At 40.4% G+C, this 17,002-nt stretch overlaps 1 protein-coding gene across 3 annotated transcripts; it reads left to right on the plus strand.

Annotated features, from left to right (window-relative positions):
* The first annotated feature begins 4,401 nt into the window (after positions 1-4,401).
* LOC140692066 (synaptonemal complex protein 3-like) lies at positions 4,402-13,314 on the plus strand. 3 transcript variants are annotated; one of them, XM_072956861.1, is made up of 9 exons: positions 4,402-4,480; positions 5,355-5,539; positions 6,024-6,093; positions 6,252-6,286; positions 6,649-6,766; positions 7,643-7,742; positions 10,184-10,282; positions 12,705-12,809; positions 12,955-13,314. In XM_072956861.1, exons 2-9 carry the CDS (start codon positions 5,410-5,412, stop codon positions 13,006-13,008), a joined length of 711 nt encoding a protein of 236 aa, XP_072812962.1. In that variant the 5' UTR covers positions 4,402-4,480; positions 5,355-5,409; the 3' UTR covers positions 13,009-13,314. The 3 variants fall into 3 exon arrangements, with proteins under 3 accessions (XP_072812962.1, XP_072812963.1, XP_072812964.1); XM_072956862.1 differs by having other exon boundaries at positions 4,408-4,474; XM_072956863.1 differs by lacking the exon at positions 4,402-4,480 and adding an exon at positions 4,686-4,743.
* The last annotated feature ends 3,688 nt before the right edge of the window (positions 13,315-17,002 follow it).

Genomic DNA, 17,002 nt, shown 5'->3' on the forward strand with positions numbered 1-17,002 from the left:
TACTGTCTTGGTCAAGGCAGTTTGAGGCCGCCTAAGTTCACAGAAGGGTATGTGGGTTCCACTCCTTGATGGAAGCAGAGCCAGAGTCACACTATGAGAAGAGCATGTGGGAGAGGAGATGGTGCTGTGGCCAGCTTTAGAAAATGCAATCTCCCACAAGCAGTTAAGTGGTCAACAATAATAACGGTATAACTTTTTGAATAACATAATTGAAAAGGTGGAACTAATTAGTACATATTAAAAACTACAGCATGATACTAGAAAATACACATTCTAAGGGATACAAAAAGCATTTACAAAAATTGAACATGTATTAGGTCACAAAGAAAACATCACTAAGTTCAACAAAATAGAGATGTTACAAACCACATGCTCTGATCATAGCACAGTATAACCAGAAATTATAAAAACTAAAAGATCCCTTCTCCGAAGACATTGAAAAATCTTCCATTAAAGAAATACCAGGTCAAACTGGAGATACGTGCAGAATTTATACAAATTATAGGAAGACTACTACATTTCAGAATAAATGAGCTATATTTAAAGCATTGGTCAGAGTAAATGCAGTCTTGAATACTCACATGTATGAAAGTGAAAGAATAAAAATAAATGAATGTAATTTTCAATTCAAGAGCTCAGTATGAAACACCAAATTAAGACAAAAGAAAGCACAAAGAAGGAAACAACACTAATATATAAAAGTAGACGTTAATGAGGGAGAAAAAAACCTAGATCAAGTGAATAAGTCAAAATTCTCTTTAAAAATGAATGAAAGCACTAGGCAATTTAATCAAGGGAAAAACATACATATGTATGGTACAATGGAAATAACAATACAGAAGAAATTTTGCAAATCAAAGGGTTTACTTTACATGTGTCTACTGAGATGAATCTGAAAAACTAAATGAAACACATAATTTTTTGAAAAAACACAATTTGCTGTAATTGACCCCAATGGGAACAAAGAGCTTCTTGAAGAGATAATGTCTAAGAAGAAAGAGAATTATGAAGAATTTAACCTACATGAGATCACTAGGCACAGGTAGTTTCATAGAGAATTTCTTCAAAATTTTAGGACCATACAGTCCCAACACTATGTGAGTTGATTTAGAGCAAAGAAAATGAAGGAAAACGTTGGATTTATGCTGACAATGTCAGCGGCATAAATTACAATTATTGTTCAGTGCCCCTTAACAAACACTAATGTAGAAGCCCCAAAATAAAATACTACCAAACAGACTCCAAAATCACGAGAGGAAAATGCACCAGGTTCCAAGCAAGGTTTATTCTGGGACTGCAAGGTGCAACACTAAGAAATCTTTTAATTTAGCATTTTAATAGGCCTAAGGGAAAAATTATGTAATTATTTGCAGAGATGCTGAACAAATCTTTGACAAAATCAGACAAAATTATAATAAAATGGAATCATACATAATTGGGAAAACCTGAGGCATTCCAACCACAGTCAAGAACAGTCTAAAAATGCCCAAAATGTCCATTACCACTTAATACTGTCCTGGAGGTTTTAAGCTATGCAATGAATGAGATGATCGAAATAGAGACTAACAAATGGAGAAGAAGGAAAATTATCTCTAGTCCCAGGTGACATGATAATATACCAAAAGAACCCTAGGGAATTGGGGGTAAAACTAACTGAAACACTAAAAGATTCTACAACGATGTAGGGTATAAAATGAAGATGCAGAAATCAAAAGTCGCCACATGCACACACACAAAAATGAGTTAGAAGATACAATGAAAGGCAAAACAAACTTCATTTATAAGAGCAGCAAAAAAGGAAAACATATTCAGGAATAAAATGAAGGCTTATCCAAAATCTACATTTTAAAATGCTGTAAAATGCTTCTTAAAGACACAAAAGTAGAGTTGGACTAGTGGGAAGAAATGCCTTGTTCCTTGTTAGGCCTTTCCAATCATCCTCCATGTGTTAGTTCTTGCAAAGCTCACTTATAGATTTAATGCAATCTCAATACGAATATCAAAAGTTCTCCCTACTTCACAATGACACCTGCACCCCAATGTTCATAGCAGCACTATTTACAATAGCCAAGACGTGGAAACAGCCTAAATGTCCATCAACAGATGACTGATAAAGAAGATGTGGTATATTTATACAATGGAATACTATTCAGCCATTAAAAAGAATAAAATAATGTCATTTGCAGCAACATGGATGGACCTAGAGAATGTCATTCTAAGTGAAGTAAGCCAGAAAGAGAAAGAAAAAATCATATGAGATCGCTCATATGTGGAATCTAAAAAACAAACAAACAAACAAACAAAAAACCCAAAGCATAAATACGAAACAGAAATAGACTCACAGACATAAAATACAAACTTGTGGTTGTCAAAGGGGTGGAGGGTGGGAAGGGATAGACGGGATTTCAATATTGCAGAATAGATAAACAAGATTATACTGTATAGCAGAGGGAAATATACACAAGATCTTATGGTAGCTCACAGAGAAAAAATGTGACAATGAATATATATATCTTCATGTATAACTGAAAAAGTGTGCTTTACATTGGAATTTGACACAACATTGTAAAATGATTATAAATCAATAAAAAAAGTTACAAAAAAAAGGTTCTCTTTTGCCCTGCCGGACATATCAAGATGATACAATACCTATGGAAAAATGCAAGTATAGGTACAAAAATGATGAAAATAAAGAGCTTCGAGGGAGAACTGCCCAACAAGATATTACAGTATGTGCCAAAGCCTCTATAATTAAGACAGTGTGGTGTTTGAATATGAGTAGACAGACGAACCAATGGAAACAAACAGCAAGTCCAGACTAGATCCAATAACATATGGAAATCTAGGGTATGATAACAGTGGTATTCTGAATCAGTGTAGTGTGGGCAAACACGGACGTTTTACTAAATGAACCGATCGTGAGGAAATTAACACTTTCTAACTTAAGTTTAACATTAACACTATTCAGTTAACGAAGATGTGAAGAGCAAATTTCCCCATAGAGGACATAATACAATTGGATCTCTATCTGATAACAACCAAAAAACAAATCAGTTCTACATGAACAAAGATGTTAAAATGCAAAATAAACTTTAAACAAGTGACTTACAAGAAAAAGAAGGAGAAAGATGTTATGCCCTGAAATAACTAAAGTTATTTTAGTTTTTTTTCTTTGGTGGTGGTGGGGAGATAATATGGTTTATTTATTTATTTTTAGAAGGGGTACTGAACCTTTTAGAAGAGGATTGAACCTATGACCTGGTGCATGCAAAGCATGCAGCGCTACCACTTGAGCTATAAATGACAAAGAAAGAGACAGGAAACCACAGGCATAAAGATTAGTATCCCAATATATAAACGACTTCTGTAAATGTATAAGAAGGCCATCCTACCGAATTGAAAAATGGTCATGACAGCCAGCGAGACCTGTCCTGGAAAAGGAAATTGAAATGGCCAATAAGCATCAAAAGAAAAAAGAGCTCAACCTTATAAGTGACTGGAGAAACGCAAAAGAATACCCCCACCCCACCCCACCCCACCCCCACACACGGAATTTCACACCCACTAAAGTGGCAACCTGAAGTCTGACTGCACCAAGTATTTGGTGAGTCTAGGGAGCCAATGAGCGCTCAGCCAGCCGGTGGAGGAAGGGAGGAAACAGTTTCGCCGTACTCACTAGCCTGCGACGACGACCCAGCCGTCCACTCCCTTAAGCTTGCAAAACATGTTGCGCGTGGGCCGGACATTAGAATATCCCCAGCATCACTGCTTTTCGGGGCTCTAAAGCAGAAAGTATCCCGACGTGCAGGAACCAGAAAACGGAGGAGCGAACTGAGGCGTGGTTCCACAACGGTCTAGGATGCGGCGGGGGAAATGAAAGCACTGTGGCTCCAGGTCCTAATACAGGTAGCGCTGGTGACACCACGTTGAGTGAAAAGAGCAAGGGGCAGAATACCAGAGAGAATGGGCTGCAATTTAGCGTCACACGCAGACAGCGCCAGAGTAAGCAAGGATGGTGAAGGATGCACACACGTGTCCTTAAAAGACGAAAACCCAAACCTGGAAGACGGGGGTGGGAGGGTTCCCCCAGTACGCGCCTGCGGCTGGGCTATTCCTCCGCAAGGGGAAGGGGTGAGTGGAGAGGACCCCAGGAGGAGGGTGACTAGGAGTCACCAGGGGGGTGGAGGCTTGAGCACCTGTTCCTGGCTCCCGTGTCCTCTTGTGACTTCCCAGGAAGAAGGCCCGGGAAACGCCCTCTGAACGGAGGTCCTGGAACCCCCGGCGCAGGTCCCCAGCCTGGGCACCTTCCGCGGAGGGCGGTCCGGCCAGGGGGCGGGGGCTCGGGCGAGGCCCCGCCTCCCGCGTGCGCGCTGTGCCGGCCAATCAGCGCCGCTCCCGCCCAGGAGAGGCCTGCTGGCTCCTGAGGGCTGTCGGGAGGCCCTCAGAGGAGCGTCGCGGAGGTCGCGGTGTGGAGGTCTTGGTGCGGCCGGGGGCGGGGCCGGGGCCGGGGCCGGGGCCGGCGGCGGGGGCGGGTGGTGGGATGGAGGGAGGGGCAGAGAGATGGAGGGGCCGCAGGGAGGCCTGGAGCGGGGGTGGGGGCGGGGGGGCGAGCGGGGCGGGCGGGGTGAGGGGAGGCCGGCGGGCCGCACTGTGCGACCTGGGCCGGCCGGGCGGCGGGGGGACGGGGCGTCTCCTCAGACGTGAGGGGACCCGGCTGTGGAGCGGGGGCGGCCAGGCTGGCCGGTGAGGTGGCGTCCCCCGGGGCTGCCACAGGACGGGGCGAGGCCCCTGAGGGCGGGGGCGGGTCGGACGGTCCCCACGTCCCGGGAGGGTGCGGGCGGGTGCACAGGGGCCGTCCGCCCGCGGCCCCCGTCCTTCCTGCCCGGTGGCCCGGCGGGTCAGTCCGGGCCCGCGAGGTCGTCCTGGGGCCCACTCGGCGTGTGGGGAAGCCTCCCCCTCCTACCTCCCCCCCACCCCCCCGCCCCGACCTGACCGTCCCGGGCCAGGCGCAGACTGGTTTATCCCCCATCCGTCCCGAGGGACCCTTAGTTGGGTCCTGCCCGTGGCCGGGCCTCCCGCCGGGAACCGAGGGCCAGGGGCGGCCTCTGTCCCTCCCTCCGTAGGGGCCAGAATCTGGCGGAGGGGCCCGGCGCTCAGATGTCCGCGGGCGCGGGGTGGGTTGTGTGTGGGGCGCAGGCGCCAGCCCTCCGTCCAGCCCCGGAGGAGGGGCTCGCAGTCACCACCTGCTTTGTCCGCTCCTGGTCCAGCCGGAGACACGCGGGCACGCACACTCTGATGTGCGCAGAGGACCCTTGCCGGGCATCGCTCGTTGACCCTGTGCCCGTTTCTTTAAGTTTGTGCTCACAAGGTGCAGGAGAGCTGTCTCTGCCTGGGAAGAGACACTTAGGGATGGCGCCGGCTGAGAGGAAGCGCCTGGGGAGGGCTGCGAAGGCCCCGGTGGAGGCTCAGGGTATGGCAGCCTGTGACTTCGGGAGACAAGAGAGAAGAGAGCCGCGTGGGTCAGAGGGTGTTCCGGAAGGTACGTATGGTCCATCGGACGCCTTTGCGGATAACAGCGCACGGGGGCAGGGGCCGTGTCCCTCAGGTCACTGCTCTGAGTCCTCGACATTGTAGCCAGTGAAATCCATGTGCCTGCAAAGCCGTGTCGGGTCCTGGGGGTTGCCCACTCCATCCTCCTATTGGACACCCGGATTGCAGAAGCTTACATGGCAGCTCTTCCTCATGCTTGCAGGCCCTTCTTTCCCAAATATCTCTTCTGGGCTACATGATTTATGCTGACATTAAACCCTGAAAGGCTTGTAACAGTGTCTCCATAAAAAGGACCCGGTCCCTGATCTGACTTCATCTGACCTGCACATACGTGAGTCCTTTCATATGTCTGCTTTAACAGCTCTTGGTGGCACTAAGCCTGAAACCCTCCCCACTGAGGATATTTCTCCGTGAAAACTGATCACAATACCATGCTTCGTTTTAAAGTGTTTTCCATTTTTATTTCAATGTAGGAAACAACCGAGTCACTGATAATTATGGGGGAATAAATCCTTCTCCAGGAACATTGGAGGAAGACTTGCGGTAATGTTTTTATGGCAATTTTCACCTGCTAGGTAAAGTCCACTTGGCTCATGTAACAAGTATTCTCTGTGAAGTCCTTGCATGGGGCATTTCTTTCATAACAAGTATGGTCTTTCATGTATCTTTATTTAATAATGTTTGATATAACTTCTTCACAGGAATGAAGTACGGGAGATGCTGGAAGGATTTCAAGGTACGTTTGAGTGATATTTACAACTAGAGAACATTGTTTTAAACTATATAGCTTTTATAAATGGAAATGTTTATCCCTGGATTACATCCGTTGCCCTCAGATACTTTTTTTTTTTTCTAGACAGGTATTTAGTGTGATTCGACGTTACAGGTTTCCGTTACTTGCCTTTTGAGTTGTTGATGTGGGAAGTGAAAATGATACTAACAGTGATGCCAGTCTTGCTTTTTGAAATGATGCCTGTCTTATACCTTTTAAATGTCTTTGCATATTGCTGAGGCGGCATTTACCCATTTTGATTTGAATATATGGGAAGAAAATAATTTTCAACATTAATCTTTAATGAATAAATATTTTCTATGTAGATGACATTAAACGGGCTCTTCTTGCAAAGAGAAAAATGTTTGAGATGAATATGAAAGCTTCTATCAGCACCACTAATGCAAAAATTGGGCATGTTTGGAAAACACAACTAGAACAAAGGTAAAGTTGGTGGTTTTTTTCAGCCACAACAACATTTGTATAATTTCTTAGTGTTCACTGGTGCAGATAACCTAAGGCAAATACTATCATATTGCATTTTCCAGTGAAAAACACATTTTGCTTGATTTTTTCCCTAAGCAGATAAATTCTTTAGTTCGGTAACCTCACTCCTTAACAGAATTGAGATGTATTTCCTAGAAGCCACTAAAGATGACCTTTTCCCCCCTTTCAAATAACAATTGAGTTTTTGTCAGATGAAATTAATTTATATTCATTCTACACCCATACTAGCTGAACGTAAGGTAAATGTCTTCAATCATTATCCTTGTGATAGTTAATTGTATTGTTATGTAGAAAAGGTTAATCTTATATTGTGAAAAGTTCGTCAATTTTAGCGGAACTGTGTTCACAGTTCTTTTTTCAAAATCATTGTTGTGCCAAAGAGGGGAAGTATTTGAGTGAAATATTCCTGTTTGGACATCTCTGATGAATGGATGTAGTAACCTCATCGAATCTACTTACTGTATTAGAACACACAAGTTACTCAGTAAGAAGAAGTGAAAAGTAAACTGCTTTCAGATGAATGAATTTTTATGGGAAATTTATAGTACAGTAAATCTTCATTAGTTTTCAGGAGGTAGAGAGCACGTGACATAGCATTTGTGTTATTCAGTTAGGAATAGTCATTTTGGAATTAAAGAGTAAATCATCTACTTAACCTTTCTGTTTCCCATGAGACTGTTTTAGCTGCTGTTATGCTGTCACTGCCTTCTCCTTGTATAGTGTAAATTGTGTCAGGTCAGTTTTGTTTTGAGTGTGGTTAATGTTTTCTCATATCTTATGAAGTATGACAGTGCTCATTGTTACGTTTTACAGGCAGAATCTTCATCTCCGATATTCTCGGCAGCTTCGGACTTTGCTTCGGGAGTGGAATATAGACGTGCAGAAAGCCCAGGAACAAGAAGAAAAACTAGCTGTTGGTATCAGCCTTAGCTTTCACATTAGCTCGTTGTATCAAAGTCTCGAGTAGCAGTAGCTCAGGCAATAATACAGGAGAGAAGGTAGAGCCCATGAACCCAGAGTGGAAGATGTAGTGATGGGAGCCTGAATGTTCTGTTTCGGTTGCTTCTGTCTGTTTAGTGGAAATAGTAAGTTTACCAGTTGGGAGTTAGGACGGTGGAGGAAGTTGTTGCCTTTTGAAGGCAGAGAAGGCGGGTTAGAATTGTTTCCCCCCCCCCCCCCCCCGAGAGGACTAGGGAAATCTTGTTGCCAGGCAGCATTAGGGATCTAACTTAGGTTAGTGTCATAGTGACCGTGAATTTAAAGTGTGAGACGACTTGGCATAGTTGTGGCAGAGCAGCTGGAGAGGTGGATTTTCCCCAGGTTGGGGTTTAGCCGTGCAGATTGACAGAGTGAGAAGGGGCCAAGGTACGTGTGCAAGGGCATAGGTATAATGATTGACCATGGAATTTAAGCTGGGAAGGAGGAAAGGGGAGGTCATGAGAGTCGGGGCTGGGGACAGTGAAAAGTCTTAGGATCCCGACAGAGTATTGATTGAACTACATGTAGCAAGGAAGGGAATGAACTACAAGCTGGGAGGTAGTGATTGAACGCTGGGAGACATGGAGAAACAGCATAGTGCAGTGGTCAAGAGCCTGGACTCTGGAACCATACATGTTTGGGATGCAATTCTGTTTGACCAGCGGTAGCTGTGAAACCAAGGACAGATTGTTTGCCTCTCTGCCTGAGTCTCCTCATCCATGAAAGGGGACACACTAAGAGTCCCTACCTCGTAGAGCTGTTTTGAGGTTTGGTGGGGCTTTTTTGAATTTTTTTTTATTGATGTATAGTCAGTTTACAATGTTCTGTCAATTTCTGGTGCACAGCACAATTTTTCAGTCATACATGGATCTACATATATTCATTTTCATACTCTTTTTCACTGCAAGCTACTACAAGATATTGAATATGGTTCCCTGTGGCATACAGAATAAATTTGTTTATCTATTTTATATATACCAGTCAGTATCTACAAATCTCGTACTCCCAGTTTATCCCTTCCCACTCCCTTCCCTGCTGGCAACCACAAGTCTGTATCCTATGTCTGTGAGTCTGTTTCTGTTTTATATGTGAGTTCATTTGTCTTTTTTTTTTCTTTTTTAGATTCCACATGTGAGTGTTATCATATGGTATTTTTCTTTCTCTTTCTGGCTTATTTCACTTAGAATGACATTCTCCAGGGACATCCATGTGGCTGCAAATGGCATTATTCTTATCATTTTTATGGCTGAGTAGTATTCCATTGCATAAATATACCACATCTTCTTTATCCAGTCATCTGTCGATGGACATTTAGGTTGTTTCCATGTCTTGGCTATTGTAAATAGTGCTGCTATGAACATTGGGGTGCAGGTGTCTTTTTGAATTAAGGTTCCCTCTGGATATATGCCCAGGAGTGGGATTGCTGGGTCATCCAATAAGTCTATTTTTAGTCTTTCGAGGAATCTCCATGCTGTTTTCCACAGTGGCTGCACCAACCTGCATTCCCACCAACAGTGTAGGAGCGTTCCGTTTTCTCCACAGCCTCTCCAGTATTTCTCATTTGTGGACTTTTGAATGGTGGCCATTCTGACTGGTGTGAGGTGATACCTCATTGTAGTTTTGACGTGCATTTCTCTGATAATTAGTGATCTTGAGCATTTTTGCATGTGCCTATCGGTCGTACATTATGTCTTCATTGGAGAATTGCTGTTTTGAGTTTTAAATGAGATCATATATAAGAAGTTTATTTTAAATGGTTTGGGAAAGTACCTGACGAATAGTTCCCATGTAAGTGTTTGCTCTTGTTAAGATCATGTAGATGTTGCAGTTACTGGGAAAGACAGAATCCAGGGTATGACTGTGTAATGACTAGTGAGGGGCTAATGTAGGGAAGAGGTCAAGATTATTGTTGGAGATGAGGTCAAAGGGCAGAAAGGCTAGCATTATTGGAAGGGCCATCTGTGTGCACATTGAAATGATCAAGAAGTAATACATGTTTTGAGTATTGTTAAGAAAGAATGGTCCTCTGTAATTACTGATTGGAAGGATCATTAGGTGGCGTTTGCCTACCTGTGGTAAACACATTATTGGAAGGGTCATTTGTGAGTTTTGAAATCAAGAATCAAAACATGTTTTCATGATTGGTAAGAAAGAAATTCTCCTACTCAATGACTGTTAAGATAGGATTATGATATGGTTTTGTAGAGAAGTAGTAAGCACAATTATCTAAACTTGGTCATAAAAGTTGTTAAAATGGGAAATGCTAACAAGCATTGAGTTAAAGAGTGTTCCTTTTAAATGTAATGTATAATTATGCTCTCCAAATATTAAATGTTACCCACATTTTATCACTTTCCTATTCTGTTGTATTTGTAGAACATGTTTCGAGAGCAACGAAAGATTCTTCGACAAGCTAGAATTGTTCAGTACCAGAGACTGAAAAAAATGAAGAATTTATATGAGCAGTTCTTAAAGGTCTGTTTTGTTTGGTAACACACTAGATTCTTATAAAAATAATCTGTGTGTAAAAGTAGAAGATAGTATGTTTCTTTCCATATGTATGGGAAATGAACGTTTAGGTTGTTCTGTTAAATTGTTAACCGTTTTACACTTTGAATTCATTGTTCTGGATTTAACAAAATTAGTAAATGTGTTCTTGGTTTTAGGATTCACTAATAGTTTTGGGGGAGTCAGTTAAAACAGGAAACTGTGAACTGGGAATTTTATCTAAGCATATATGTAGCATGAAGAAAACTGATACTTTATTTACAGTTTAATCATAACCTTATTGTTCAACAATCAGTTTTTAAGAGATCAGCAACAAATATATAGTGGAAAGTAGGAAGTTTATAAATCATTCCTAGATGTCTTTTGCTTGTCTTATGTTAACAGTTACTGCTAAATATGAAGCAGGCAATTGTAATTAATGAATAACTCTTCTATTTTCAGATGTATTATATGAGTGTTTATGCCATATCTGCTTTTAGAATATGTGACTAATAATGACCTTCTATATAAACTTATAATCATATGAGGCCTAAGTGTACAACTGAATGAAAAACCCAGAGGAAGACTTAATGTTTGTGGGTTGAGAATGATCTGCCGAGATATTTGCACATTAGCACATTGCCCTTTTCTCCCCGCAGATATGTGTGTACTGTGTATGCTTATCTAGGAATAGATGGAATCCTGCACATTACCCTTCTTTTTTGGTGGTGGGCAGGGCTGGGAAGTGTTCTTTTCTAATGATAATCTTATTCAAAAACATGATGTTAATGTCACTCTCTTTAATTGAGATGGTTTAGGTAAACTAGCAAAAGGCTTTTAAAATAGATATTCTTTAAAGAACTTTAGAATCATATGTCTACAAAGGAGTTATTTTAAAGGCATATCTAAGTAGACAAGATGTTGCTCTAATGCTCCCTGAGAACCGTTTACTGATTGGTGTGCAGATCTGATAAAGTACCCAAGAAGATTGCTTCTAAAGGTTATTACTAAAGGCCAGCACTTATGGTAGTAACGTTAGTGTTGTCTTTGGCTCCTCCAAGTCCCTTGTCCTTCCCACCCAGCAATTACTAGGCCCTGCAATTTTCACCTCTGCAACTGTACTTTAGTTTCTTTCTTCCTTTTTTTTTTTATTGAAGTATAGTTGATTTACAGTATTGTGTTAGTTTCAGGTGTACAGCAAAGTGATTCAGTTATATATATATCTATACTTTTCCAGACTATTTCCCATTACAGCTTACTACAAGGCATTGAATGTAGTTCCCTGTGTCATACAGTAAATCCTTCTTGCTTATTTACTTTAGGTGTAGTAGTTTGTATCTGTTTAATTTCTTTCTTTGAATTCCCGCTGCTGCTGCCCTGGTTCAGGACCTCACCATTCCTTGCTTGTACTGTTACACTGTTTCCTGATTTCTGTCTTCTCCAATCCATCCTTCGCAGTTCTGCAACATGATCTTCCAACAGGTATCCCTTCCCTCCTGAAAACCTGTCATTAGCTGCCCAAGTTTAAATCCTCAGGTATTCAACGTGTCCCCCATAACAAAACCCTCTCTTTGTAGTTTCATACTTACATTCTTTTTTTCCTCCCACCCCTCCAGAGTAGTTGCTTTCTCTGCACTAAGTCACCATTACCTCCTGGCTTTGCTTATGCTCCTGCCCTAGATTACGTTTAATTCTCTCTTTCCTTTACCTAGTGAAATCTTATTCTTTCTGCCAACTAAATCAGAATCAATCTTATTTTCCATTACATGGATTTGGCAAGTTGTGTTTCCTTAATTGCTATAAAGTGTTTGTGTTTGATGTTTTTAATCTCTAATTTAAAAAATTAAAAAACCCAGGTAGGCCTGGAAACTCCCCCTCCCTCGGCCCTGGAAGACTACTATTCAGATTGGATGTACTAGATCACCATTTGTTGAATGAGTAATAAATATTTAAAACGTAGGTTTGTTTTTCATAGCTTAATGAGGTCACATCACAGATCATTTTATTCTCTCGAGCAGAACCATGTTACATTGATTATTATAAGTGCATTGTTACCTGGTGTTTAGACAGCTTATGAGAGAGTTTTTAAGTTGTGGTATTTCATTCTGTGGGACTGTCATTCTCTTTTTTCTTTTTTTGCTCCACCGTGACCTTAAGTGTTTGTTAACAGTTTTGAGCAAAGGGTACTTCTGTTGTACCGCTATAATAATCATATTTGACTCAAAAACGACATTTAGATTTCTTAAGTGGGTATTTTGATCTCCATGATTTGTTGTAATGTTTTTATTTGGAATAAATAATGAGTATCCTTTGAGTATTAGGACTTGTTACTTTTGAAATTTAATGGTACGTGTTTAGAACGTGAGATGAAAAGTGGTGCTTCATCACTGAACTAGGCTTTTTGTTTTAGAGTATGGAGGAGTTAGACAAGGATCATGAACTTCTTCTTACTGATGAGCAAAGCGAAGTTAGACAAGAAATGGCCAAGCTGCAGAACAAAATTATGCTGGAAGCTGTAAGTAGTGTATACTTGATATTAAGAACTATGGAGGGATGTGAGCATTGGGGTAAAGTTTTTGTTGTTGTTGTTGTTTTACAGAATGCGTATAACAATTACCTAAATAATATGCAAATATTTAATATTTCCTTTCTTGAAACAGCAACACCTAGACCTGGCAGTGGTTGAAAGTTATCTCCAAACCCTGTTACTCTGAGGACCTTGAAGAAAGAAGTGGAAGCTAAATTACATGACACAAATGTAACATCAGCCACGCTGAATCACATTACAGTCATTTAAACATTGTAGCGCAAGTCAGTATAGCCTGTTTATCATAGCCTGTTCGTGAAGTGCAAGACCCTCCTTTCTGTTTAAACTCACATGAAACAGAAACAGTTTGTGACTATAATCAGCAATTCCCAAATTATATGTATCAAGCTTTCAGCCCTTTTTGTCAGTAATGCTGACGTTCTGTACCTAACACTGTCAAATGACTTTTAGCAATAAAGATGATTTAATTTTAGGTTTAGCCTCAGTGCATCTGTATCAGCCCCAAAAGTTTCAGCAGCACAGGTATAGAAAGAAGGCTACATTGTTCTTCCTTAAGGAAAAAAATCAAGGACTATAAAATCCATTTGATCTGTGCACCACTTTGTATTTACTCATTCGTTTACAGAGCCGATTCCACTGGGGAAAATTATTTCAAAGGAAAATCTCCTCTATTGCCATATAGAAATTATTAAAAGCATCTTAAATTTCTGTTTTTGAATAAACTGAACTGCTAAAAACCATTAAGGGAAGAGAACTAGCTACATAAATATCAGTGCTGAGACATGGGTTTGTGAATATGTCATTTCCACAAAGACATCACAATGTCATTTAACTGGTGTTGGTCCAGTATTAAATGACACCTGCCCTTAGCACAGATTGAAAGTGCTTCATTAATATATACATACACATAATTACTTACAGTCCAAGTGTTTCACACCTGTCTTTACATACAAATTACCTAGAGTGCTTGTTTTCAAGTTTAATATTCATTGACTATGTGAAACATTGATTTTGAATTCATCTAAAAACTTGAATAATTAATTCTTGTGCCTTTCCTTTTGTAATGGGCATTTTTTTTTGCATTTAAGGACATAACACTCTCTTCATTTGGACACATGTTATTTAATCAACATGGTATTGTTTTGGAATATATTTGAAAGGAGTCAGTTAAATGTGTTCTTTTTCTGAGTTACTGAAATTGCTTTCATGAATCATTCAAAACAAAATATTCCCATTTGGAGGGGAGGAGTGACTTTTTCTTGTTTTTCTGTGTGTTTTTCACTTTAATCCTGGCCCCTAATACCACTCTCCTCTTTGTTTCAAGGTTTTCCAACTTTTTAAAAGCAAGCCAGTATAGATTCTCTTTTTCTAACTCTAATAATCTATATAGGAGTAAGTGAATCCTCCACCGTTATCCACTATATGACATTACAGAGAGAGTTTAATTGCTCAATTTTGCATTTCCTTTCTTTCTTTCTTTCTTTCTTTCTTTCTTTCTTTCTTTCTTTCTTTCTTTCTTTCTTTCTTTCTTCCTTCCTTCCTTCCTTCCTTCCTTCCTTTCTTTCTTTCTTTCTTTCCTTCTTTCTTTCTTCCTTCCTTTCTTTCTTTCTTTCTTCCTTCCTTCCTTTCTTTCTTTCTTTCTTTCTTTCTTTCTTTCTTTCTTTCTTTCTTTCTTTCTTTCTTTCCTTCTTTCTTTCCTTCTTCCTTCCTTCCTTTCTTTCTTTCTTTCTTTCTTTCTTTCTTTCTTTCTTTCTTTCTTTCTTTCTTTCTTCCTTCCTTCCTTCCTTCCTTCCTTCCTTCCTTCCTTCCTTCCTTTTCTTTCTTTCTTTCTTTCTTTCTTTCTTTCTTTCTTTCTTTCTTTCTTTCTTTCTTTCTTTCTTTCTTTCTTTCTTTCTTTCTTTTCTTTCTTTTCTTTCTTTTCTTTCTTTTCTTTCTTTTTTGTAAAGGACTCTCCTTTTAACCCAAAGCATGTGTTGGTATATACATGTAAAGCTCTATTTCGGACTTCTCAGAAGGTCTTCATTTGAGAATTTTGCCATTAGACACATAGGCAAAGTAAGTATTCCAAAGGTCCTTGTGGGAGTTCTAGTGTTAACCTAATTTTATGTGAGAGTGCAGAGGCAATGATCAGTACATAATGTACTTAGTGATCACACATTTGACATTTCTCTCATCCCATTACAACCTCAAATGAGTAAATACCTACCTGAAGCATTTTTGGCTGATATGCTCAAGGGGAGAAATATTTTGCCATTACTTACATATTTATATAAAATGTGCCAGCATGTATATTATTTATGTACATTATAATCATATATATATAGTCTAATAGATCTCTCTCTCTCTATATATATATGTGTGTGTGTGTGTGTGCATATGCATGTATGTATGTATGTATGTGTATATATGTATGCATACACAGACTTTATCTTTTAGAACAGTTTGAGGTTCACAGTAAAACTGAGTGGAAGTTACAGAGACTTCCCATGTACTTCCTGTCACCAAACACCCACAGTGATGAGCTTACATTGGCACGTTATTATCACCCATAGTGCATACTTTACAGTAGAGTTCACCTTTGGGTACTATTTTTCTTTTTCAGTGAGCAGTTGTCTTTCATGTCACCTGTCCCTAGCCACTGTTTGATTTTTCATAAAAGGGAGCATTAAATGCCCACTATTTTGTGACAAAGAAACTTTAACTCAGAATATCAGGAAAAGTAACCCTAAAGCAAATGTCAAGATTCATTTTTTTCCCTCTCCAAACTGGTAAGACAGATTTCTTTTACTAAATACAAATTTTAGACAATTGCAGTTAGAGCTTCTAAATTGTAAATTCTAGCTGGTAGACTAATGCACGTTTCCTTTTGTTCCAAAGTAACTAAACACCTACTTTGCAAAAGTGGCTAATGTCAAGGAAGTAATTCCTTCCAATATCGTTTGAGTCAACAAGTGCAGCCATGCACTTATGTAGTACCATGATATAATACTTCAATTTACAGTCATCAGAATAAGTGTCACCCTTTTTTTGCAATCAAAATGAGCATGGCAAAAATCCTACATGTCCTGATTTTATTATCTAATCCTTCAGCAGCGTAACCCCAAATGTCTGATGAGGATTTCTTTTTTGGCACAGAGATTGCTCTTTTGATTCCAGTGGTTCCCTTTCTTATCCTCAGGGTTGAAATTGACTTTTTGACCATATTTCTGATTAAATGTACAGAGTGCTGCACTCTCACTCTGATCCTACCTGTGAACTTAAATATTGAGGATTACACTGGGGGTGTCTCCTCTTCTCCTTTGGCTATTAGTCAGTTACTAAGCTTGTGAACCTGATCAGGTGCTTGACAACGTGATGTCTTGAAGACTATCAAAATGAAGATGTCTTGACATTTTACAGGCACAAAACCCTGAATATGCCATCATACAAACGATGCCATGACCTTTAGAAGCAAAAACAAAATGTAAAAGGTTTTTACAAGTCTATCTTTTCTAAAGCAGTGGCTATTTTCTTGGTATCCCTTAAATCTCAAACGCTAGCCTAACAAACTTTCACTGAAGATAGTACATCTTAGAGTGCTTCCCTGTATTTCATAGTTGAACCTCACTGGAGTTGCATGGACTATGCAGGGCATTTCCGTACAATGACAGAGACTGAGTCACAGAGGTAAAAGGACTAGGCTGAAATGCTAAAGCTTGAAAGCCACGGAAACCAGCCCTTCTGACTCCAGCTTCTGTCAACTTTCTGCTGTGCAAAGAAGCCACGGATCTTCTACCCGAAGGGTCCATCAGTCATTACCATGTAGTCATCTCATTCTGTCAGATAATTATCTTATTCTTTTGGGGTTATTTCTAAGGATATAAAAGTCTTGAAATAAACACCATAGTTGAGGAGAGGCACATAGAAAACTGTGGTTCATGCAAAATGTAGGGGCATCCTCAAAGATAGCTCTTTTCAAAGTTTACCCACAAACCGGAGGGCAGGTGGTTTCCTCCAGCAACTGAAGTCCAGGAGAAAAAGGAGCCTCCTGCCTTTGCCTTTTGAACAGGGGATTTTCCTGACCCAGTAGGGACAAACCTTCATGTTATCTCCCTGACTTCACTTGAATGACTCCTTCTTGCCTCCCGCCCACCCCCTCTTTTAAAAATTGAGGTATAACT

This window comes from Vicugna pacos, chromosome X (assembly GCF_048564905.1).
Source record: "Vicugna pacos chromosome X, VicPac4, whole genome shotgun sequence".
Lineage (NCBI taxonomy): Eukaryota > Metazoa > Chordata > Mammalia > Artiodactyla > Camelidae > Vicugna > Vicugna pacos.

Coding starts and splice junctions, on each gene's coding strand:
- LOC140692066 (XM_072956861.1), top strand. CDS start 5,410: ATGGCGCCGGCTGAGAGGAAGCGCCTGGGGAGGGCTGCGAAGGCCCCG. Junction 6,094..6,251: donor ACATTGGAGGAAGACTTGCG/GTAATGTTTTTA, acceptor ACTTCTTCACAG/GAATGAAGTACGGGAGATGC. Junction 10,283..12,704: donor TATATGAGCAGTTCTTAAAG/GTCTGTTTTGTT, acceptor TTTTTGTTTTAG/AGTATGGAGGAGTTAGACAA.